The sequence below is a fragment of the Myxocyprinus asiaticus genome, chromosome 46 (genome assembly GCF_019703515.2).
Source record: "Myxocyprinus asiaticus isolate MX2 ecotype Aquarium Trade chromosome 46, UBuf_Myxa_2, whole genome shotgun sequence".
In the NCBI taxonomy this organism is placed as follows: Eukaryota; Metazoa; Chordata; class Actinopteri; order Cypriniformes; family Catostomidae; genus Myxocyprinus; species Myxocyprinus asiaticus.
In genome coordinates, this window is record NC_059389.1 from 11018811 (window position 1) to 11043748 (window position 24938).

Consider the following 24938-nt stretch of genomic DNA (forward strand, 5'->3'; position numbering starts at 1 on the left):
GATGTTATCAGACCAACAGGATTATCAGGCCTATTCCACAGACAAAAAAAAAAAACAAAAAAAAAGATTGTTGATATTTTTATTGATAATTTTCCTCATATTTAATCCAAAGGTCTCATTTGGCGAGAACATCTATTTTTTTTTACTTACATAAACAAAGAACTGTAAGCAGGAAAATAAGGGGAAAAAAATCCAAAGTATCAGAAAAAAATTAGATATATAATTTATAATATAATTAAAATAAATAAAAGTATATTATAAAATAAAATGAAAATAAATAACACAAATCAGAATCAGAAATACCTTAGAAATGTATTGATCTTGCAGTTGTGACGATGTAAATGTGCCAGAATTTAATCTGCCCGAGATTAAGGGATTGCAGTATATGTCTAAAAAACTAAAAACAACTTCAAATCTAGGTAAAGAATCAAGAAAATGTTTTTACTGAAAAAAAAAAAGAAAAAAAAAGTATCCGCCGAGATTAAGATATTGCAGTTTGAGATATTTCTAAAAAACCCTAAAAAACAAAAAAACACACAAAAAAAACGAAACAAAAACAAATCTAGGTAAAGAATCAAGAAATTATTTTTACTGCAAAAAACAAAACAACAACAACAAAACACGTTCAACAGCATGGTTATTACTTAAAAAAATGAAAAAATGACAAAACGTTTAAAACATCTGGCCACCCCGCCCTCGTTGTGACGTCAGCGCGCCCACATATCGCTATGGTAACCAAGTTGCCCTACGTAAACAAGTTTCACTGTTAACGGTATTAAACCGCTTTAGAAAATTAGTTTAGAGTAACGGCGATTCACCTCATTAAACTGTAAGTCAACGCTTCTAGCAAATTGCGAATCTCTTGCCTCATTGATTATTACATAAAAACGCTATAAAAGTACAAATGCGTGTTGTTTTAAATGATTATGTCAGCTGGCTGGCTAGTTGCTTTTTGTGGCAGTTCCCATTGAACTAGTTGTCACAATTACTCAGGATCGAGAGTCACGTTATTAAGCAAAACCTCTTTATTTATTATTTTAACTAACATAAATATAAAGCATGGTTAATAAGTAACTTGCAGAAGAAACCCATGCCCTGTTTTATTGAGATCCTTTGTAGAACAAGTTTCATATTGAAGTTCTCTTGTAACCTCTTTGTTTCTAATGTCTTTGATGTGCATGACTTTACTGTTTAGATGGAGGTGTTACCAGAGATCGAGTGTGATGAGGAAAGTATTGTTACAGATAATGAAGAGGATGATGAAGACAGAGTTCATGACGAAGATCTGGGGGGGCTTCGGGCACTGGAAAGCAGCCTGTCCAACATACAAATAACCCCCACAGATACACACATGTAAGGTTACTATAGATCATCAACATGTGGTAAACTCGTGTGTTCATGAGCCCTCATGTTAAAGCATAAGCATTTCTCCACAGGAGTACCTTTCACATGAACACATGATGTTTACAATGATAATCATTAGCTAAAAACAAGTTACATGATGTTAAATCAGATCATGCACCTTGTGGGGTAATAGTTAATCATTTCAAACTCTTCATCGTAACAGTAATATAAAGTACATTTGTGCATGGAGACAAGGTGTCAACATTGAATGGGGACTGAATGTACTTTGATGTAAAAAAAAAAAATCTGTATATTATACTGAATATGAGCCCTAGATTGGTAAATTTCATGAAGCCTGTTAAAGGAATATTCCTGATTTAATATAAGTTAAGCTCAATCGACAGCATTTGTGGCATAATATTAATACTCCCCCGCCCCCCCTTCCAGTGAGGCACTTACATTGAAAGTGAATGGGGCCAATCCGTAAACATTAAAATACTCACTGTTTTAAAAAACGTATAGCCACCGGACATAAACAATATGCGTGTTAACATGATTTTCCTTTAAGAACTTAAGTCATATTTCAGCTCAATTTGAATAGGCTTTACTTTATATTTTTTGCATTTAAATATTTAAATATTTTTATTGTTTTGATCAAATATAAAATATTTTATATACATATTTTTTATATTTTGTATTTAAAAAAATTTTTTCATGACAATTAAGCACATTTCCTTCCCAATTCAATCTCATTTGCATTGATGATTTTTATTAGATTCTCACTACTGTAATACAGCAATGACAATCATCCTGTTTGGACATAATAATATATATTTTTAATTAAGCATAAATGAAAGGCAGTGCAACAAATAATATCATAATATATAAATATGTTATAATTCAAAAATAATCCTAATTCTTTTGCATTGGGAGTTGTTTGTATTACAGTAATGAGAATTGAGGGGATGTCTTTCAACGCAGTATTTGCATATATTTGGACACACGCAATCTAAAATAATGAAATGACATTAAGATGTCACTCAGAAAGACTAAAACATCCTGATCTTACTACTCATTGGTCTTTTTTTTTTATTACTTCAGAGCAAAGCCAAGACCTCAATTGGACCTTTCCAAATGTCCATCCTCATTCAAGGAGAACTCAACACAGGACAAACTCATGCTTGCAATCACTGAAAACTTTCGGCAGCAGTATGCACTTCTGTACCCTGACCGCAAACCACTTCTGCTGTCTCCCGTCAATGAGTATGGTGTTCAGGTATATAGACAGCAAATACCCCTGCCAGACATGGCAACATTATTACAAACATCTTGAATATTCAGTTTCTGTACCTGGCACATTTGTACAGTTTAATTCCTGCCAGTACCTCTTGTTTTTCCATTATATCAACAGAAATTTGTAAGCACCACCCTGCGTTGCACCTTGTTGCATTATCCTGAGCTGTACAGCTGGGAGGGATGCGCCAGTTTTGTGTCAGATTACCTGTCCTTGGAGCCTCTGGACCCTCCATTTGAAATAGTGAGGAATACCATTCCCTATTTATTATAAGTGATGCCATTATTGTCCCACTTTTTGCTCTTTACTAATAATTGTTTTAAACTTGATCTAACTTGACTTTTGGGGTTGTGCTTTGTGTCTTGAACTCAAAAACATGTTTATATTTCATTCCTGTCTGTACATCTAGCCCAAGCAGCTGTCATCGCCCATCTGGGTTCTGAAGACTCAGAGAGGCACATGTTTTGATTTCTCTTGTGTGCTGTGTAGCCTGTTGTTGGGTGCAGGATACAATGCTTATTGCATAAGTGGGTACGCTACAAAAGAAATGTGTCTTCTTGATCAGTCACGCCAAGAGTGTCCCTTACTGCAGCCTCAAATCCAAGTAAGTGTACATACTTGGATACATATTCTTTTATGACGTGTATGTTCGAAAAAGTTCCCCTGATGTCTTCCACTTGTCAGTTTCTTGGACCTTTTTTATTTGCAAACACTTTATTGGAAATTGAGTGGTCATATTGAAATGAGTTCCTTTTGAAATGTCAAGACTGAATGCATTATTCATGTTCAGTTTACTTTTCTTGCAAGATAAACCTGTTGATAAGACCATTACTACTAATGCACTGAGTCAGCATGGACATTCATGTAGGTATTTTCAGCAAGGGAGACTTTTGTTATGTTTTTTGTATGATCTGCTCAGGGTAATAAAGAGAAACAGAAGCAGGAAGTAAAGAAATACTCTGTAAAACCTCCACGCGACCTGCAGAGTGGTTTTGAAAAGCATCAAGAGGAGAGACGCCAAGAAGATGCTAAAGCAGCCGCACTAAAGAAACAACAGGAAGCAGAGAGACTTCAGCAGGTAGGATGAGAAAAGGGACATTTGTGTAAGGAATAGACACTAAACTAAGATGTCTCAGTCCATCAAATGTTCCCTGTAATTCAAGAGAACAGTCAAGAGAATTTGGCATCAATTCTCTTTATAAAGCTATTTCAGCTCTCTTGAGGTCATGCCAAAGCATCTTAATCGGGTTTTTTTTTTTTTTTTTTTGGGCCACTCCAGAAGTCAAATCGTCTTCTGTTGAAGCCATTCTCTCCTGTGCTATAATCATAAGGTTCACATACGGTAGCTCTAGTAGCCATATAGTGATTCAGAACTGAATGTAAATGCATGCGTTTTCACTAGCTATGTTTCACTATCCAAGTTGCTAATTTAATTTAATTTATGCAAAAAACAATAATATCGCAAAAACAATGTGCGAATAAAGCCGCGTTTCCATCCCATGTGTTCAAAAGAACAAAATCGTCACTTCCGGAGAAATTGTTGCCACTGTGACTCTTTTATTGATAAATAAAGAATATGCAGACAAAATAATGTAAAGAACTTTGTCTCACGTCTGGGAGTGACAGCGCATCACAGTTCTGGGAGCACTATGTGTGTGTGTGTTCCTCCTTCCTTATGTCTTTGCCATGCGGATCTATAATATTTTTCAAAAGTGTCAATAAACCTGCTCTTTGGCACAGTTCAAGTTTGTATCTGATCTATTTGCTCTGCAAACACTACGCAGGCTTTGGCTTTCAGGATGACCATAGCAACATTTATGATGCAATGATTGGTCCGCTGGTTAGTCCAGTTATGCATTAATTATTCAGTCTCATGACTTTTTTTGATGCACATCTTGTATTCCTAATAAATTCAGTAGGAGTTGTATGTAAATGTATTTCCATCATAGTTTATGTGCATTTCTACTCATTGAATAATACACATGTATCCACCTCTTGGTGTTTCCAGCTAGCTGTTTTTATGTGATATCCAAAAATCTGCATAAAAATATGTGGATGGAAACCCAGCTAGTGTATTCTCTTTAACAGGAGCAAGAACGTCCACCACCAGACCCTCTACTGGGACTGAGGGTTCACAGTTGGGTTCTGGTGCTCTCAGGGAGCCGGGAGGTACCTGAGAACTTCTTCATTGACCCTCTGACAGGCAAGAGCTACTCCACCACCAATGAGAACTTCCTGGGTATTGAGAGCATCTGGAACCACCAAAACTACTGGGTCAACATGCAAGATTGCCGTTTCGGTTGTATGGTCAGCATCTCTTGGATGTGAAAGTTCGATTTTGTGATATTAATATTGTTAATGAAGATGACAAACACTGGAAAATTCACAGAGTCTGTTTGTGTCTTTAGGAGATGACCTTTGACATGAGTGATCTATCAAAGTGGGAGTATATGTTATGTGGCCCTGCTAGCCAATCCCTGTCAATCATTCCAGACCCGAAGACACTCCAAGAGCCAGAAGATGAGGAAGATGTACAGCAATACAATTCCTTTCTTACCAAATAAACACCAAATGTGTTTTTGCATCCATATTCATTGTTTTTCAATTGTTTTTCTAATCAAACATGCGCTAGACAGACATTTTTGGCGTTTGGACTGCATCTTGGTTTTTTTTTTGTCTCATGCAGGAGTGGCATGTTTTTTTAGATGACGAAGTTTAAAAGAACTTGAACTTTGAAAAAAAAAAAAAAGTCTCATGAAACTTCTGTTCTGTTCCATTTGTTGCACTAGTCTACATTTTTTTTTATCGCAAGAACATTTAACAGTTTAAACAGCCCCTAATGTTTCCTAAATAGGTGCGACATGATAAAGTCTGCAGCAGTCATTTCTATATCTTCTTTGGTAATCTGAGTTTTATCCTAACCAGCCCCTACCATGAGAAGGAACAAGACACAATCACTAGATTTCTATTCTTGTAGTAGCTCTGTTGAAAGTGCAATCTTAAAAGTCTAAAATCCCATTAAAAGCTGTGTATTAAATATAAAAAATGTTCTGATTGGCTGTGATTACGTTGCTTTGTGCAACAATTCACTCCAGAAACATGAACAAAAAGTGAACAGAGAAATTGCTGTGTCGTACCTTGTTAGGTTACGATGCTAGTTGTGGATAAAAGGTTGGGTCTCAAGCAGAACACATTTTATGTGTTAACCCCTTGTGAAACCATTCTTACATAACATTGATACTGTACTGAATCAAGCCATTTATTTACACACACTTCCCCCAAACAAAACAAAAAATATGTGTTGCCAGGTTTGGTTTACAACGGCCTTGTTCGCTGTTTAGTTTTAGGAGTTTTGGATTATTGACCGATTGATTTGGGTGGACTGTTTTCAGTGTTTGCCAGTTCAACACAAAATTCTGATACTTCTTATCCATATTCATGATTTATAACTCTGTTAGTTTAAAGGTAACCATCTACTGTTTTTCCCTTTCAAGGAGGAAATGGATGAGCCGAAAGTGTTTGACATGCCTCCATCTTGGGTGACTAAAATAGACATTTCACCTCAAGGTGAAGTCCTCATTTTTAAACATACACTTTCATCCATTAAACCAAAGTGAACTCTTATTGGATTGTTATGTAAAGAACTCTACATGTTTTTTTTTTGTTTGTTTTTTTGCAACTTCATAGATATGGAAATGCGTTACCCAGGGGGTATGAAGGTTATCCAGTACAGGAAAGCCAAGCTGGAAAAATTTGCCCCTTACCTTCTGAAAGACGGTCTGGTGACCAAACTCACCACTTACAATGACCTTGAGTGTAAGAACATCATCGCTTAATAGGTTTCATATTGTTTTGGTTTTGTTTTCAGTTCAAAATCTTACATTGACATGTTGGGGCATCAGTTTAGATCTAAATTTAGCCTTTAATCAAATATCTCAATGTGTGTTTACTTTGACCAGGACATGTTCTCTTTTGAATTTCTTAAGGCACACAACCCAAAATTGTTAAGGAATGGTTCAAACATCGAGACGATCATCTCGAGGAGAGAGAACTGCAGACAGCCAGCAATGTAACAACTGAACATTTCAGACCCGGAAGAAGTGACGCTCTCAAATGTGATTTTGCATTTTCACATTTTTCAATAGTAGTTTTCCTGATGTATTGCCACTTATATCAGTGACTCACTCCTTAACATCACATTTAATGTTTTTTATTTTTTGGGTTAACTATTTCTTTAACTTTAATATTGTCATTTAGATGAATTTTAGTTACTAGGCTCACAAAAGCAATGTATTCGAATTAAGTCTGTCATTTTGAAAGTTACACTTTGTTTAGACCACAGGTATGTCATTTTGGTTCCTGAGACAGAGCGTCAAATGGAATTTTACAGTCATACTCGTACTGACGGTTTGGCCAGAAGAATCGAGATGCCTTTCGAAGTCACAGAAATATTTGAAGATCGGACAGACTTCCTCTTTCATCGGCATATTGTTTATGGAGAGGCCAAAGTATTGCGGTCTGGTGAGACTCTTGATCAACGTCCTCTACAGGTAACTCAACAAACAGACTCAACCTTAATCCTTTAACCCACTAAACCTTTTAAGCAGTTGAACCCAATATTATCTTTGAGGCATAATATTAACCAACAGTTTGTTAAAGCTATATTTGCTGTATGTAGTGGCCTTGCACACAATAAACATCCCAAAATCAACTGTAATATGCATAGAGTAGGTCAATTAAACTTTGGGTTCTTTGACAGAGGGTGCTGGAGCACTTCCACAGAGATCGTTCTAAGCCAGCTAGTAAGGATGTGGCTGAAAGGACCTTTATGATTTCGGAGGGCCGGATCCAGGTGACCTATCATCTGGAGGATGATAGGATAGTTCCAGCTTGGCTCAATTTCATCAAACCCAAAGAAGCAGTGGACTCACAAAAAGCACAAACTTTTAATCCAGAGATGGTGTCTGGCTTTCAGGTCTGAAGTAATTTGTTTAGTCAATTCCAATGATCATGATTAAAGTATTAAGAGTGCCATTTTTTCAGCCGTCTTAGTTCCAGAAGTATTTTTCACATTAATTTTTTCTATAGGGATTTAATAAAATCCTTCATCGAAGAGTTCTAAACCATGAACCAAACCAACCAGCTCTGAGGCGACAACATTATAAACTTTGATTTGAAGCAAAAACAGAATTTGAAAATCGGACAAAAAGACAAAGGCACAAGACTCTGTACTTAATGTCTTTAAAGGGATAGTTCACCAAAATATGAAAATTCTCTCATCATTTACTCACCCTCATGCCATCCCAGAAATGAAGATTTTCAGAGCATTATTTCAGCTCTGTATGTCCATACAATGCAAGTGAATGGTGGCCAGACCTCCAAAAATTACATATATTTAGGTCCTATTTTTACTATAAATCTTCACTTTCACTTTCACATTGTTATACCAAAAAAGGACCTAAATATTGATCTGTTCTCACCCACACCTATCATATCACTGCTGAAGACATGGATTAAAACACTGGAGTCTTATGGATTACTTTTATGTGCCCTTTATGTGATGTTTGGAGTGGTTTGTAGTGGAATGTTCTGGTCACCATTCACTTGCATTGTGTGGACCTACAGAGCTGAAATATACTTCTTAAAAATTTAATTTGTGTTCTGCAGAAGAAAAAAGTCATAAACATCTGGAATGACATGAAAGTGAGTAAATGATGAGAGAATTTTTATTTTTGGGTGAACTATCCCTTTAATGGGTGAATGAGCAACAATCCCATGAAGGATTGCGAATGACATAATTGAATTGAAAACTATGGAAAAACATAAAACTATTGATTTAAAGTTGTTGTTTATCAGTAAAGAAACAACATATTTTACGTTTATTTCAAAATATTCATTTATATGCAAATACTGTATATAAGTAGGTTTATGTTTTCTTGTCTTTATGTTTACAACTTATTTTTCATTTGTATCTGCAGGTGGATCCTTCTGCAAAACCCACCAAGACCTTGCAATTGTATGAAATGCTCATGGATCTGATGAGAGAGGAGGAAAATGTTTTACTTAGAATCAAAGATTTAGAGAAAGAGGTATTACCGCAGGAAAAGCCCAAAGCATGGTAAAAGTATAAATCTAGCCAATTGTACTGACATCTGCTTGTGTATTTATGTTTTAGGTTAGGTCCATCCTTTCTGCAAGAGAACTTGAGGAGAGTAATATTGTGCTCCAGATCTCTATTTACAACACCACAAGGAATGAGATGGCCCATCGCCACATGGAAGAGATGGTAAATTCAAAATAGATGGTATTCACATTTCTTTTCTTTCATGCAATATAAGTGAATGGTGACTGAGGCCAACATTCAGCCTAAAGTCTCCTTTTGTGTTCCATGGAAGAAAAACACATAATACAGGTTTGAAACAGCTTGAGGGTGAGTAAATGATGACAAAATGTTTATTTTTATGTGAACTATCCTTTCAGGAGCGTATCGCTAAAGAAAAGCAGCAGCGTCAGAAAGAGAATGAGATGGACCCATTGGCTCCCTTCCTGGCCCGGTTGGGACACCTAGAAACCCTCACACGCCAGACTGCACTGCAGCTGAAGACAGATTGTCTGGCTGAGTTTAAACAGCAGCTCATTAACAAAGCCAACCTTCTTCAGAGCAGATTTGAAAAGGTATGTTTGTTGCATCTAGAGTGATTTAGTGCCTTTGAGGCATGACCTTCAAATATTGCATCAATGAATTCATAATTTGTACACAAAACATAAAAGAATGCATCTTAGCAATCATGTAATCTATCACGGACCACCACAATCCCTTTCACTTACACAAAACTGGCAAGTGCTAGCTGAAAATCAACTAAATCTGAGTTTCAGCAGCAGTCTATTATTGTGAAATCAACTATTTTAGTTAAATCCACCCCTAAACGGTATGGATGCCTTTCGTGTTTGTGTAGCTTGTTAAATTAATCTCAAACTTGTTTCTTAGGAGACCGAGGAGTTACAGAAGAAACAGCTGTGGTACCAGAAGAACCAACTCACCATGTCCAAGGAGGAAGAAGATGAATATCTCACATACTGTTCTGACACCATGTTCAGGATCCACATTCTCAAACTGAGACTCAGTCGGTAATGCATCTGAAATCATCTCATATGATTAAAACTGATCAAATGCCATTTAGCTCAGGAATTGAGTGTATGGGTGCAACTTAACCTTGGGTTGTGAATGTTAAGTTATGTTTTGTTTACTGCGCATGTGCGAAGAGCACCTTTTTTTGGGTTAGCGCGTTTTTCTGGGAGCTGATAGAGTCTGGCATCCGATGGAAAGAGGATGTGCTGTGTTTAATGTTATGGAGCAATAAAGAGTTTTATTGTCAAGAACCATTGCAGTTATTGAGTTAACATTGGTAGCAGAGGATGGTTGCTGCTGGGAATTACAAAAAAACCCCACCGTTTGACGAGAAGACGGCTTACGAAAGCTGGAAAAATGAGATTGAAATTTGGAGACGTGTTACTGACCTGGAAAAGAAAAAAAAAGCTTTGGCGGTTACTTTGTCACTAACGGGCAGAGCAAGGGACAGTGCTCTGGAAATTTCCGCTGAAGATTTGAATGCTGACACTGGAATGCAAACACTTATAGCGAAATTGGACTCTGTTTAAAAGAAGAAAAAGATCGACAGTACGAGGCGTACACGGAGTTTGACCGGATCACTAGAGAGAACGGTGTTTCTATGGTGGAATACATCGTCGAGTTCGAACGCCGATACAACAGGCTACGTAAGTTCAAAATGGAGCTCCCTGATGCCGTACTAGCCTTTAAGCTACTCGATACTGCCGGACTTACTGTTAAAGATAAACAGTTAGCTCTTACAGCTTGCTCTAGCGTTTCTTTCACTGATATGAAATCAGCATTGAAAATAATTTTTGGAGATAACGTTACTTCACCACGAGAGGGCGGCAGTGCACTGCAGAACACAGATAGTGACACTGCCTATTACACGAGATACTCAGGCAAACGGGGACATAAGTCAAACACTCAAACCATAGCTCAAGGCACAAACCCCCTTGATAAATATGGAAGAAGAACGAAATGTGCAATTTGCCAAAGCACGTATCACTGGGTAAAGGACTGTCCAAATAAAAAGGAACATGTAAGAATGACAAAAGATGAAGAACTAAAAGATGACGTTGAAGAATGTAACATCACTTTGTTTTCAAATTAATCTTTGTCTAACACAGAAATTTTAATGGTGGAGGCTTTAGGGTCAGCTGTGATTGACACAGCCTGTACAAGAACTGTGTGTGGAGAAAAATGGCTTGAGGATTACACAAGTGGGCTACCACAGAGTGAATTACTGGAAATAGATGACAAACAAAGTGCAAGACCTTTCAGATTTGGTGATGGCAAAGTTGTTTATTCCACAAGGAAAGTAACCATTCCAGCAAGGATAGGACATACCAGATGCAAAATAGAGACAGAAGTTGTTCCTGCAGAAATACCAATGCTTTTAAGCAAGACGTCATTGAAAAGAGCAAGTGCAGTTCTGGACATTGCACATGACAAAGCAACGATGTTTAAACAACCTGTTAAACTTGAACTAACATCTTCAGGACATTATTGTGTGAACTTGAGAGATGACAGTCATCTAGATGAAAACGAGACGAGTGAGAACAAGAAAATGAAAATGAAATTCTTGCTGTGACAGAAAACATGACAACAAAAGAAAAGGAGACAGTCCTATTGAAACTACACAGACAATTTGGACATGCTTCAGCTGATAGACTGCAAAAATTACTGGCCTGCTCAGGTAATCACGATGATGAAAGCAACACAATTCTCAAGAACATTGTTAAAAACTGTGAAACATGTATCAGATACAGCAAGCCAAAACATAAGCCTGTAGTGGGTTTGCCTATGGCATCAGCCTATAATGAGACTGTGGCTGTGGACTTACATGAGCTTGAGCCGGGAGTATGGTATTTGCATGCTATTGACCATTTCACACGCTTCAGTGCAGGGAGTATTGTCACCACAAAGAACCCAAAAGAGATAGTGAAGCACTTTATTCACTGCTGGAAAAGTGTTCATGGTCCTCCATGCAGACTGTTTAGTGATGATGGAGGTGAATTTAATAATGATGAAATGAGGGACATGGCTGAAAAGTTTAATATTGAAGTTAAAACAACTGCAGCATACAGTCCATGGAGTAATGGCCTTGTAGAAAGGCACAATCTGACCCTAACTGAAATTTTGCTGAAGCTGAAGAAGGACAACAACTGTGACTGGAAGACAGCTCTAGATTGGGCACTGATGGCAAAGAACTCTATGCACAATGTGCATGGTTATAGTCCCTACCAGTTAGTGTTTGGGCAGAACCCAAATCTGCCCTCAGTCCTCACTAATAAGCCTCCAGATCTGGAAACAAGTATGAGTACTTGGATAGCTAAACAAATCACCACACTACATGCAATGAGAAAAGCATTCACAGAAGCCGAATGCTCGGAGAGAATTAGAAGAGCCCTTCGTAAGCAATTGCGGCCCATTCATGACAGATATGAAACGGGGGACAAAGTGTATTATAAGTGAGTAGATTGTAATGAGTGGAAAGGTCCAGGTGTAGTCATAGGCCAAGATAATGTGGTTGTATTTGTCAGGCATGGTGGAACCTATGTTCGAGTGCATCAGTCTAGACTAAGAAAGGTGGATGACCCACAAACAAAACTGGAGGAGACAGAAAGGGAACAAATGAAAACAACTGAATATCCCACAGTAACGCCAGCAGCAGATCTCAGTGACACTGCAAGTGAAAATGAGGAAATAACACCAGCTAATGATGAATGTCTTAATGCTGAAGATGACAGTGAACCTTCTGCATCAGTGCTACCTGAAGGGGATAATCTTGATCAATCCCACACGCCACAAACCCGCTCATCCATGAGCTGTGAAGGTCTAAGACTGAAAACAGACCAAATAGTTAAATACACAAATAATCAAAGTGGACAAATCCATACTGGGAAAATCCTCAGCCGAGCAGGAAAGGCAACCAGTAAACACAAAAAATTTGCAGTACAGTGAGCCTGAGGAAATTGCTGGCACAACTACATCAGTCAATCTAGGACAAATGGACAATGTTCAGGTGATTCCATCCGAACATGCTAAGTTGAGCACTGACTCCAATAAAGATGATATATTGATAGTACATGATGATCTCTTTATGCCGGCAAAAAATACAGAACTCAGCACCTGGAAGAGAAATAACGTCTATGAAGAAGTGAAAGATGAAGGCCAGAAGTGCATCTCCACGAGGTGGGTGTGCACACTTAAAGAAACAGCTGCTGGAGTTGTACGTAAGGCTAGACTAGTTGCGAGAGGCTTTGAAGAAATAAACACTCAAGACCTTCCCAAAGATTCACCTACATGTGCCTCAAAATGATCATGGCAGCCATATGTCAAAATAAATGGCAGCTAAACTCCATGGACATTAAAGCAGCCTTTTTACAAGGTGAAGAGTTAACCAGAGATATTTACATTCGCCCACCACAAGAAGTGCAGAACAAAGGAACATTATGGAAATTGAAAAAATGTGTTTATGGCCTAACAGATGCTTCTTTATTCTGGTATAATAGGGTGAAAGACACCATGCAACAATTGGGAGCTACAGTGTCAAAGATAGATCCAGCAGTATTTTACTGGCTGGATGATTCCTGCAAGGTGATGGGAATTCTTGCATCACATGTGGATGACTTTATTTGGGGTGGTACAGATGCATTCACTATAAACATCATTCCTCAATTGAAAGCTGCCTTTCAAGTTGGAGGGGAAGAACATGACAGTTTCAGCTACGTTGGAATAGAAGTACATTCTAAGGAGGATGAAATACAAGTACAACAAGGAACGTACATAAAAAATCTGCAACCTATCCCAGTGGACTCCACCAGAGCAACACAGCGTGAAGCTTCATTGACAGACGTTGAGATGGACATGCTAAAATCAAAGATTGGACAAATATTGTGGGTTGCCAGGCAAAGCAGACCTGACATATGACATATCCATCTTGGCATCTAACACAAAGCATGCTACTGTTCAGACCCTGCATTGTGCAAATAAACTTATTAGAAAACTGAAATCAGAAGAGGTCATCTTGAGGTTCCAGTACTTAGGAAAAAACAGTTCTGTTAAATTGGTGGTGTACTGTGATTCCTCAGTGGGAAATCTTCCGGATGGTGGCACACAGGGTGTGTGTACCATCATGCTTATGGGAGAAAATGGAAAATTTTCACCTATATCTTGGCAGTCAAAATGAATCAGGAGAGTTGTACGGAGTACCTTAGCAGGAGAGACTTTGGCACTTGGAGATGGAGTTGACAGTGCAGTTTTCCTCGCTACACTATACTCTGAGATTACCATTGGTGACTGCTCATGCATCAATGTGCCTATTATGTGTGTAACAGACAATCATTCCCTTCTCGATGCTCTCAAATCTACAAAATCTGTCACCAAAAAGAGACTGCGCCTAGAAATCAGCAGTATGAAGGAGCTTATACACTCTGGAACCATTCAGCAGATCTTGTGGTCAACCACCAAAGAGCAGCTAGCTAACTGCTTGACAAAAAAGGGGGCATCTGGACTTGGCCTTCTGAAAGCTCTCAGCACAGGTGTTTGCTGTCTTAAGGGCTGAATGGATTTGACAATGATTAGCTTATGTTTTGTGAATGTCTAGTCATTTAAACTAAAACTCTAAAGTTAACCTGTTATTCTGTTAACCTGTTAAATGCTTATGTTCTAAACTTGAACAGTTTTCTTCTTAAAAGAAAAAAAGGGAGATTTTGTTAAGTTATGTTTTGTTTACTGCGCATGTGCGAAGAGCACCTTTTTTGGGTTAGCGCTTTTTTCTGGGAGCTGATAGAGTCTGGCATCCGATGGAAAGAGGATCTGCCGTGTTGAATGTTATGGAGCAATAAAGAGTTTTATTGTCAAGAACCATTGCAGTTATTGAGTTAACAGTGAACAAGCATAAGTATATGTTGTTTTACTTAAAACAGTAACTCTTGTTTTTTAGCCACAAGGAGAGGGCACCACAGAAGTACCTGGCATTGGATGAGAAACTAAAAAGAGATCCAAGGTTGACTGGTCATTTGTTGTGATCTAACACAAGACATTGACAGCGTTCTACCACTCAGTCTTTCAACGGGATGACCTGGGACAGTCCTTTCAGGATTGTATATCTCAGACTAATCACTTCTGATTTCAATAAAACTTTCCATTTCAAATACAGTTGCATCCGTTGGGATACTGTCTACTTGTTGATATATGTAGAGGATGGCAGGATACTACAAACATCCCAAAAAAGCTCAAAATTTAGGTGACTAAGCAATAATTACGAAAGCATCAGCAAAGACGAGTTAGTGCATTCAGAAAGTATTCAGACACCTTCATTTTTTCACATTATATGTTGTAGCCTTATGCTAAAATGCTTTAAAAAAAAAAAAAAAAAATTCACATCAATCTACACTCCATACCCCATAATGACAATGCAAAAAACAGATTTTTGATAACTTTGAAAATTTATCAAAAAGAGAAAACTGAAATATCACATTGACATAAGTATTCAGACCCTTTGCTATGACACTTGAAATTTAGCTCTGGTGCATCCATTTCTCTGGATTATCTTTGAGATGTTTCTACACTTTGATTTGAGTCCACCTGTGGCAGATTCAATTGATTGGACATGATTTGGAAAGGCACACACCTGTCTATATAAGGTCTCACAGCTGAAAAAGCATATCAGAGCAAAAACCAAGCCATGAGGTCAAAGGAACTGCCTGCAGAGCTCAGAGACAGGATTGTGTCGAGGCACAGATTTTCAGGCACAAAAAAATTTCAGCTGCATTGAAGGTTCCCAAGAGCACAGTGGCCTCCATAATTCTTAAATTGAAGAAGTTTGTAACAACCAGAACTCTTAGAGCTGGCTGTCCGGTCAAACAGAGCAATCGGGGGAGAAGGGCCTTGGTAAGAGAGGTGACCAAGAAACCTTTGGTCACTCTGGTTAAGCTCCAGAGATCATGTGTGGAGATGGGAGAAACTTACAGACGGACAATAATCACTGCAACACTCCACCGATCTGGGCTTTATGGCAGAGTGGCCAGACGGAAGCCTCTCCTCAGTGCAAGACACATAAAATGCACCTAAAAGACTCAAACTGTGAGAAACAAGATTCTCTGGTCTGATGAAACCAAGATTGAACTGTTTGGCCTCAATTACAAGTGTTATGTCTGGAAGAAATCAGGCACTGCTCATCACCTGCGCAATAACATCCCAAGGGTGAAGCATAGTGGTGGTAACATCATGCTGTGGGGGTGTTTTTCAGTGGCAGGGACTGGGGGACTTGGTCAGGATTGATGGAAAGCTGAACCCAGCAAAATACAGAGATATCCTTAATGTCCTGAGTGCTCTGGACCTGGGCCGAAGGTTCACCTTCCAACAGAACAATGACCTTAAGCACACAGCCAAGACAACGCAAGAGTGGCTTAGGGACAACTCTGTGAATGTCCTTGAGTGGCCCAGCCAGAGCCAGGACTTGAACCCAATCAAACATCTCTGGAAAGACCTGAAAATGGCTGTCTACCAACAGTCCAATCCAACCTGACAGAGCTTGAGAGGATCTGCAGAGAAGGCAGAAAATCCCCAAATCCAGGTGTGCAAAGCTTAACGTATCATACCCAAAAAGACTAGAGGCTGTAATCGCTGCCAAAAGGTGCTTTAACCAAGTACTGAGTTAAGGGTCTGAATACTTAATGTGATACTTCAGTTTATTTCATTTGCAGTTATCAAAAATCTGGTTTTTGCTTTGTCATTGTGGGGTATGGAGATCAATGTGAAAAAATAATTTAAAGCATTTTAGCATAAGGCTGCAACACAAAATGTGGAAAAAAATAAAAATGAAGGGGTCTGAATACTTCCTGAATGCACTGTACTTTGCCAGGCTGGTTGACAATTAACAGTATGTTATACTGTTAAAAAAACTAGGAAAATAAGCACCAGTTTGGTTGTATAATAGCCAAGGAATGAAAAAAACAATTTTACAGGATCAGGTGCACCTTGAACTATAAACACTTTACCAGTCAGTTACCTATTTTTGGACACATGAAATTCTGGAGATTGAAGTGTGAAGTGAAATTTATAACATAATCAGGCTTTTAAAATAGCGAAAAAATGTTCTTGCTGCCACCTTGTGGACATATGATTGTCATACAGAACAATATGCAAGTGTTTAATGCAATAATGAAACTTTCAAGTCCCTTAAAAAGGTAAAACACCCCAAACAACATCGTTTATTAAATTATATATATATATAAAAAGAAAAGTTTATTGCCATTTTCACTATAGATTATACACTTAATAGCAACACTTCAACACTAATCCCAGTTGGAGAATACAAAATGCATTAATTACCAACATTCCACTACAGAGTGCAAATTGTAGGGAATATTATTAAAAGGAAAATGGAATTAACGGCGTTAAGTAATGCAAACTTTATTTACATAAAATAATGATCCAATACTTCATGCCATGCTCCTTAAAAGGAATCAATCCTTCAGAGTTATGAAAGCTTCAAAGATGAAAGATGGAAAGAAAAGGCAGAAAGAAAACAGCAAAAAATGACAATGTTGAACAGACAGAAGTTGAAAGACCAAGTGAAAGTGACATTTTAATTTAGATTTTTTTAAAACGTCTATTTAAAAAAAAACAAACAAACATCAGCCACACTTATACATATTAGAGAATTCTGCACAAGGAACCTGTACACGCAAAACCCTAAATGACACATGAAAGCTTGGTGTGGTTAGCCACTGTATGTACAAAAACAACTGTGCACAATACTAACATACAGAAAAATTAGTTTACTTAATATCATACAATGTAGACATCCGTTGGAGTAAATGTTTGTCCTATTCGCATAACCGTAATCTATGCACGTGTTTACCCTGATAAATGATGGGATTGTGATGTTGGGTTGAGAAAGCCTTGAGATGTGGGAGTTAGCTGACCATCTAGTGAGAGCATAAAATGAAAGTGGAGCATAGATCTACTGGCGGTTGCTCTTTATCCTCTCCAGTCTTTTTTTGAGGTCATCGAGGTTGGAGGCAGGGGAAGAGGAGCGGGTGGGTCTGTCGGACTGAGACTGCTCCTGCTGGAAGTGCTCACGAGACTCCTTCAGCTGGGAGAGTTTACTGTGGAGCATGTCTGTGGAGGAAGCCACCGATGGTCTCAGGGAACTGAGAGGAGGTCGGTCTTCTTCAGGCTGCAGGACGAGAATAAAATATATATAGCTTGTTTTTACCCACTTCACAATCAAATTTTCAACATTAAAACTTAAAGAAATGTAAAAAACATGCAAAGTGTGGCCTATTAACTTTTCCTGAACACCAAATGTATATAACCATGCACTTGACAGATGTCTTTGACCGTTGTAATGTATCTCGCACCGCTTTTAAAGACACGGTGTCAAGTTACAACTTTGAAAAGGAGACCCCATTCTGTTTCATCAGCTGCTCTGCCTCTTGCTGTTTTGAGCACAAACACGTCTTGGATGCCTTCTTGTGCCCATCTGCACTATTTTTAAATGTTGGTGTATGTAAACATGCACTAGATGGATGTCTTTGACCATTTTGATGCATTTCTGAGGATGTGCGCTTTAGTGCAGGATGATACTGTATGCGTGTGCCTCAAGTTCACCTTGCTTTGGACTATGTATGTGCGTTTTTTCGGCTCATATCAGTGTAAATTGCTTGCAAAACAGTCATAACACGATTCAAGCTTTGCGAAGGCACAGCTATTGGAGGATGGGGCAGTTAAAAAAAACTTGGATCCAATGGCAAAACCGTAAGTAAACAGTTTCATTCATGAATTTCAAATGTCATGACTGTTTGACAGTTTATGGTGCTGCTTTTCTTACAGTAAGTGAAGTTTAATATATTCGGATGCAATGTGTTAGATGTGTGTTGTGTAAACCCTGAAATGTAGTTTATAATGTTGTGGAGCTTGTTCATTCTCTGAGTTTAAAATCTGGCTGTATTTGAGGGCCTGCACGATGTTAGTCAATCATAACAGTGGCCGTTTCAGCTGAAGTTTAAAGGAGGCACTGAGGCCAAAAACAAGCGTTTAAGTCAAAGGGCAAGAGTCAGGGTGGAAAATGATCATTTATTACAAAATTATGACTGTTTTGGTGCAAAAAACAAAAACAACTACATAATCAGTGGACCTCAGGGAAGAGAATACAAATTTTAAAGAATGTCATGACCCCTTTAAAATGTGTATAATTTATGCAAACAAAAACAAGCTTAAATTGAACACTTTGAAAGAAAATGGCAATGCTTGATGCATAATTTTAAATGTAGTATTTACACTTTGTATTTTCAAAAATAATTTCTAATTTCAAATCTTTGAACATTTGATTATTTTCCTTTTTTCCAATAATTTTTTATTGATTCAAAGATGTATAACAAAAGAAAAACAAATATACACATTGAATCAATATTTAACTCCCACTACCCCTCATATTATAAATAAATAAATAATAAAATCATACATAATTAAAACTAACCTTCTCTCTCCACAGCCCCTCCCTGAGAGCCCCCCCAAAAGTTTAAATAATTGCCCCATTTTCTATCAAACCAATCCCAAAACCCCAGCCTTCTACTTGACACCTCCTCGAAAGCTGCCACCCTCACCATCTCCATACACCACTCCGGAAATGAGGGCGCTCCATCCGACTTACATCCCCTTAAAATAACCTGCCTACCAATCATCACACTGGTCAGAACCCAATGTGTTTATCCCCCATATTGATGACTGCCCCATCACCCAAAATACTGAGTCTGGGGCAAAATGAAATTTGAGTGCCCAATACATCACATATAAAACTTTGAACCTTCAACCAAAATTCTTGGATCTAAACACCACAAAAAAACGTGGGTTGTGTCTCCATCTTCTGATTGGCATCTCCAGCAGGTGGGTGTGTATTTCAGACCAAGCCTATACAATCTAGAGGGGGTCCAATAGAATCTATGTAAAATCTTGAATTGCATCAGGCACACCCTTGCATCTCTAGATGCAGACTTGATGTTTTTTAGAATCCTAGCCCACACTCCCTCCTCCAATACCAAGTTTAAATCTCTCTCCCATAATCTCGATAGAATTTAAAGCTCTGTCCCCCAGACTCTGAATTAGCAGGGAGTAATACACTGATGCCTCATGACCTTTTCCAAAAGCAGTAATCACCTCTCCCAGAGTTTCTGCTGCTTAAGGGGGGTGTAAACTACTCCCAAAACAGTACAGAGCAGGTGGCGCAGCTGTAAATACCTATAGAACATCCCAAAATGTTGAACCAAATTTTCAAAGGATCTTAACAGTCCACTCTCATATAGGTCACCGAGCTTATTAACCTCCCTCACAATCCACTCTGACCAGCAGAAAGGGGACTTATTAATACATAATTTGGGGTTCAGCCATATGCTCGAGGAAACATTTAAATAAATGTCCGAATTAAACACTCTACACTTTTGTCCATAACAAGTGCAAATGCGAGATAACGGGGTGTATCTTCTCCAATTAGTTTGATAGAAAGGCTTTGCAATGGCGAAATAGGGGCAAGAACATCCTGTTCCATACAAAACCAGGGATGGGCTCTCTCAGGTGGAAGCGACCAATGAGTCAAATGTCTGAGACCGAACACATAATAATAAAACAAAATCTTGGGTAGGCCTAGCCCACCTTTGTCAATCGGCCTATGTAACTTATTGAAATGTAATCTGGGACATTTACCATTCCAAATGAAGGACTTTGCTATGCTATCAAATTGCTTGAAATAAAGGGGGGGGGGGGGGGGGTGTCATCTACAGGGAGAGATTGTAATAACATTAACCTTCCTAATCATTTAATAACATTTTAATAACATTAACCTTGCTAATCATAGATAAATGTTATGAAGCCCACCTGCTCAAATTGTTCGAAAACCTTTTAATTAAGAAATCATCTAACTAAATCAGACAAATTTGCTGGGAAAAAAATGGCCAAATACTTAATGCCTTGTTTGGGCCACTGGAAGGCGCCCGGCTGAAAAGCCATTACCAGACAGTATGCAGTCAGAGCCAAAGTTTCGGATTTAGACCAATTGACTCTGCATCCTGAGAATTTAGAGAAGGAATTAATAATTCTGTGGAGGCAAGGCATAGACCTAACAGGGTCTGAGACGAATAATAAAATATCATCAGCATAAAGCAAAAGCTTATTCGCCATACCTCCCACCACCACCCCTGGAAAATCATCTTCCCTTCTTATCGCGGCTGCAAATGGTTCCAGGGCAAGACAGAACAATAATGGGGAAAGAGGGCAACCCTGCCGGGTGCCCATATCCAGAGTAAAATAATCTGAAATTTTTTTTTTTTTTAAATTTACCGCCGCTACCGGGTGTCTATAAAGTAACAATCCATCCAATAAAAGTATTCCCGAACCTGTATATTTCCAAAATCTTAAAAAGATAATCCCATTCTACCATATCAAATGCCTTTTCGGCGTCAAGTGAGATGGCAGTGAGTCTGATCATTCGCCACTGACCACATGATATTGATGAAATGCCTAATGTTATCAGAAGAGCTGCAGCCCCAAATAAATTCCACCTGATCTCTCTATAAAGAGATGTCATAACTTAATCGGTTAGCCAGAATTTGACAATATTTTTACGTCTAGCTGGATCAGGGAAATTGGACGGTAACTCTTACACTCACTTGGATCTTTGTCCTTTTTAAGAATCAGACTGACCCGGGCTTGTGTCATTGTTGGCGGAAGCTTTCCATTCTTTAATGATTCCATATAAACTTCTAGCAAAAGTGGAGTTAGTTCTGTAGCATAAGATCTAAAATATTCAGCGGCAAAGCTGTCTGGCCCTGGAGCCTTGCCTGTAGACAAGGCCTTAATTACCTTGCCAAGCTCCTCCAAGGTTATCTCAGAATCAAGAGAATTTTTTTGCTCAGTTGTCAGTTTAGGGAGTTCTAATGGTTCCACAAAGTTTCTAATATCTTCATCAGTAGACGAAGACGTGGAGCTATAGAGATCAAAATAGAATTCTTTAAAAGCATTACATTTATTTATTTATTTTTCTCCCCAATTTGGAATGCCCAATTCCCAATGTGCTCCAAGTCCTCGTGGTTACATAGTGACTCGTCTCAATCCGGGTAGCGGAGGACGAACCTCAGTTGCCTCTGTGTCTGAGACAGTCAATCCACGCATGTCATCACATGGCTCGAGCGCGTTTCCACGGAGACAGTGCGTGGAGGCTTCACGCTATTCTCTGCGGCATCCACGCACAACTCGCCACACACCTCACAAGAGCAAACCACATTATAGCGACCACGAGGTGGTTACCCCATGTGACTCTACCCTCCCTAGCAATCGGCCCAATTTAGCTGCTTAGGAGACCTGGCTGGAGTCACTCAGCACACCCTGGATTCGAACTCTTGACTCCAGCGGTGGTAGTCGGCATCTTTACTCACAATAAAAGCATTATTAATATTAGTGGCCGTGGTAAAAATTTCACCACCAGCAGATTTCACTGGGGGAAATGGTAGAAAAAGACTCTCTCTGCTTTATATATCTAGCCAAAAGCTTCCCCTGCTTTCTCCCCTGACTCAAAGTATGACTGTCTTGCCCTGAATAGCCAAAACACCAGCTTCCACGACAAAATAGTATTATATCTATATTTCAATCGGGTCAGTTCTCTGAGGCCATCAGATGACATTCGGCACTTCAGCTCTGCCTCGGCACTTTTAATATTCCTTTCCAACTCCACGAGTTCTCGTGCTTTGGATTTTTTGATGAATGAGGCATACTGTATGATCCGACCCCTAAGAACCACCTTAAGTGCCTCCCAAGCCACGCCCACAGAGGATACTGAGGACCAGTTGGTCTCCATATAAACACTGATTTCAGCTTTTAACATTTGTTGGAATTCAGGATTTCACAAAAGGGTTACATTAAAGCACCAACTATATGATTTCTTTTTCTCCATATGTGGTAGCACCTCTAAACTCACCATGGAGTGATCTGAAAGAAAAAAAATAAAAAATAAATAAATCTATTCTAGAATAAATTTTATGGACTGATGAAAAAAAAATGTCTTGCTCCTACCGGATGGGTTCAAAAGTCTCCAAATATCTGTAAGACCAAGATTTTTACACATCTTTTGAAGCATCAATGTTGCTCTAGGGGGCTTACACACTTTTGCTTCACTGTGATTAAGGACTGAGTCCATCAAAAGATTAAAGTCTCCTCCCAGTATTATATCATGATGGGTGCCAGCAGCTTGCAACATTAGGTACGTAAATATTAGCCAAACTTAAACATTGCCCCTGCATTTCTGCTAAAATAATAATGACTCTTCCTAATTTATCTTTAATCTGTTTGAGACATCTGAATTGTAGATGCTTACTTAACAGTGTAATGACTCCCCTGCTCTTACTTGAGCCAGCACTAAAGAAAACATGCCTACCCCATATCTTCCCAAATTTTTCAGCTTCCTGCAGGGAAAGATGCGTTTCTTGAAGAAACACTAACAAATTTCTTACGTTTAAGGAGAGAAATAACTTTCCTTCTTTTTATGGGGTGCCCCAACCCATTCACATTCCACGTGAAGAGACAATCCACTCATACTAACATTTGACATTAGAAAAATAGATTGTGTCAAAAATAAAATAAAGACCACATTCCACATTAGTGCAATCATCAAACCCCAAACTTCCCCCTGTACCAAACAAACAGAGAAAAAAAAAAAAAGTGCACATTAACCCCACACACGACAGCGCCAACTGGCGTCCATCCCTCCAAACTCAAACAGTCCATGTACGCCTACGAGAGCTCCCGCGACAACTATGCTGCCGGATTGCTCAAGTCCGGTGTGTCTATACAAATTTTGTAAAACAGAATTACACAACAGAATCTATAAAACAAAATCTAGACATTAGTTGGGATAAAACACAAATAACTTGTAGATTAATTCACATAACTGCCCTGAAGGTGTGTTCCTCCACAAAACAAACTCCAGCCTCTAGCTAAACCAGCACACAACACCCACACACACACGCACAGAACACCCACACACACACACACACACACGCACTCAAAAATAAGGCCGTTCAGTTTCCTCAGACAGTCAAACAAATGTTCAGTAAGCCGGCACATTCAACAAATGACCCAATCACTCCAGTGTCCTGCAAGAAACTCCACAAAACAAACTCCAACCAATAGGAGGCATAAGCACAAGGAACATGCAGATTCATCCACAACACTGTCCCGAAGGAGTAATGCTACACAAAACAAACTCCAGCCGCTAGGCGGAACCAGTTCAAAGTGAAACAAAAAAAAGGTGCTCAGTTTCCTCGGACAAGTGAATGTTCAGGGAGTCAGGCTCACTTGGCTGCAACGCGAGAGTCACCAAATGACTTATGAAGGACAATGCTTGCTGTGGGCATGTAAATGTTTTGCGGCCATCCTTAGCATCTATTCTCAATTTGGTTGGGAACAGAGCAAATGCGAACTTCCATTGATGTAAGAGTTTTTTTTGGATTCCTTGAATCGATCCCGTTTCTCTCATCAAATTCGCAAAGTCTGGGAACAAGAAAATGCTGTGGTTCTTCCAAGAAAGCCTTCCTTTACTCCTTGCCTCACGTACCAAGATCTTTATCTGATGATCTCAGAAATTTGGCCAGAATTGATCGGGGCCTGTCTCCCTACGCAGATCTCCGCGCCGGAACCCTGTGAGCTCACTCAATTTCCAGCTTATGGCCTGTTATGTTGAGCAGACTCGGAAAGAGCCCATCCAGAAATTTCACCATATCTCGACCTTCTTCGTCTTCAGGAATTCCAATAATTCGGACTTATTTCACCGGTTACGATTCTCCAATTCTTCCCAGAGACGCTCCAAATCCAATTTGGGCGCTAGTGGATTAGCAGCCAATTCCCTCTCCGATGACTCCAGATAATCTATCCGTTTCTCGACATCCCCCACTCTTGTAACCATATCAGTGAACTTAGTCTCCATGGCAGTGATCGTTCGACGTATTACAGCAAGATCCTCTAAGGGATTGGGTGGCTCAGCGGTTAAGGCTCTGGGTTACTGATCAGAAGTTCGGGGGTTCAAGCCCCAGCACTGCCAAGATGCCACTGTTGGGCCCTTGAGCAAGGCCCTTGACCCTAACTGCTCCAGGGGCGCCGTATCATGGCTGACCCTGCACTCTGACCCCAGCT

At 39.1% G+C, this 24938-nt stretch overlaps 2 protein-coding genes across 3 annotated transcripts in view; one reads left to right on the top strand and one right to left on the bottom strand.

The window, feature by feature from the left end:
• Nucleotides 1–684: 684 nt before the first annotated feature.
• On the top strand, nt 685–16143 carry LOC127435812 (dynein regulatory complex subunit 7-like). Its single transcript, XM_051689533.1, has 18 exons — nt 685–829; nt 1196–1353; nt 2446–2620; nt 2756–2881; nt 3048–3242; nt 3558–3716; nt 4727–4945; nt 5047–5169; nt 6133–6205; nt 6326–6454; nt 6625–6753; nt 6974–7188; nt 7398–7613; nt 8617–8727; nt 8814–8924; nt 9119–9313; nt 9627–9766; nt 14698–16143. Exons 2-18 carry the CDS (start codon nt 1196–1198, stop codon nt 14780–14782), a joined length of 2559 nt encoding a protein of 852 aa, XP_051545493.1. The 5' UTR covers nt 685–829; the 3' UTR covers nt 14783–16143.
• Nucleotides 16144–16453: 310 nt separating this feature from the next.
• Nucleotides 16454–24938, bottom strand: part of LOC127435811 (cytoskeleton-associated protein 5-like) — a 39489-nt gene continuing 31004 nt past the window's right edge. The window contains exon 45 of one of the 2 annotated variants that reach the window (XM_051689531.1): nt 16454–17940. In XM_051689531.1, coding sequence (XP_051545491.1) covers nt 17725–17940 — 216 coding nt within the window. In that variant the 3' untranslated portion in view covers nt 16454–17724. The remainder of the gene's footprint in view (nt 17941–24938) is intronic. The other variant, XM_051689532.1, reaches the window with a different exon arrangement.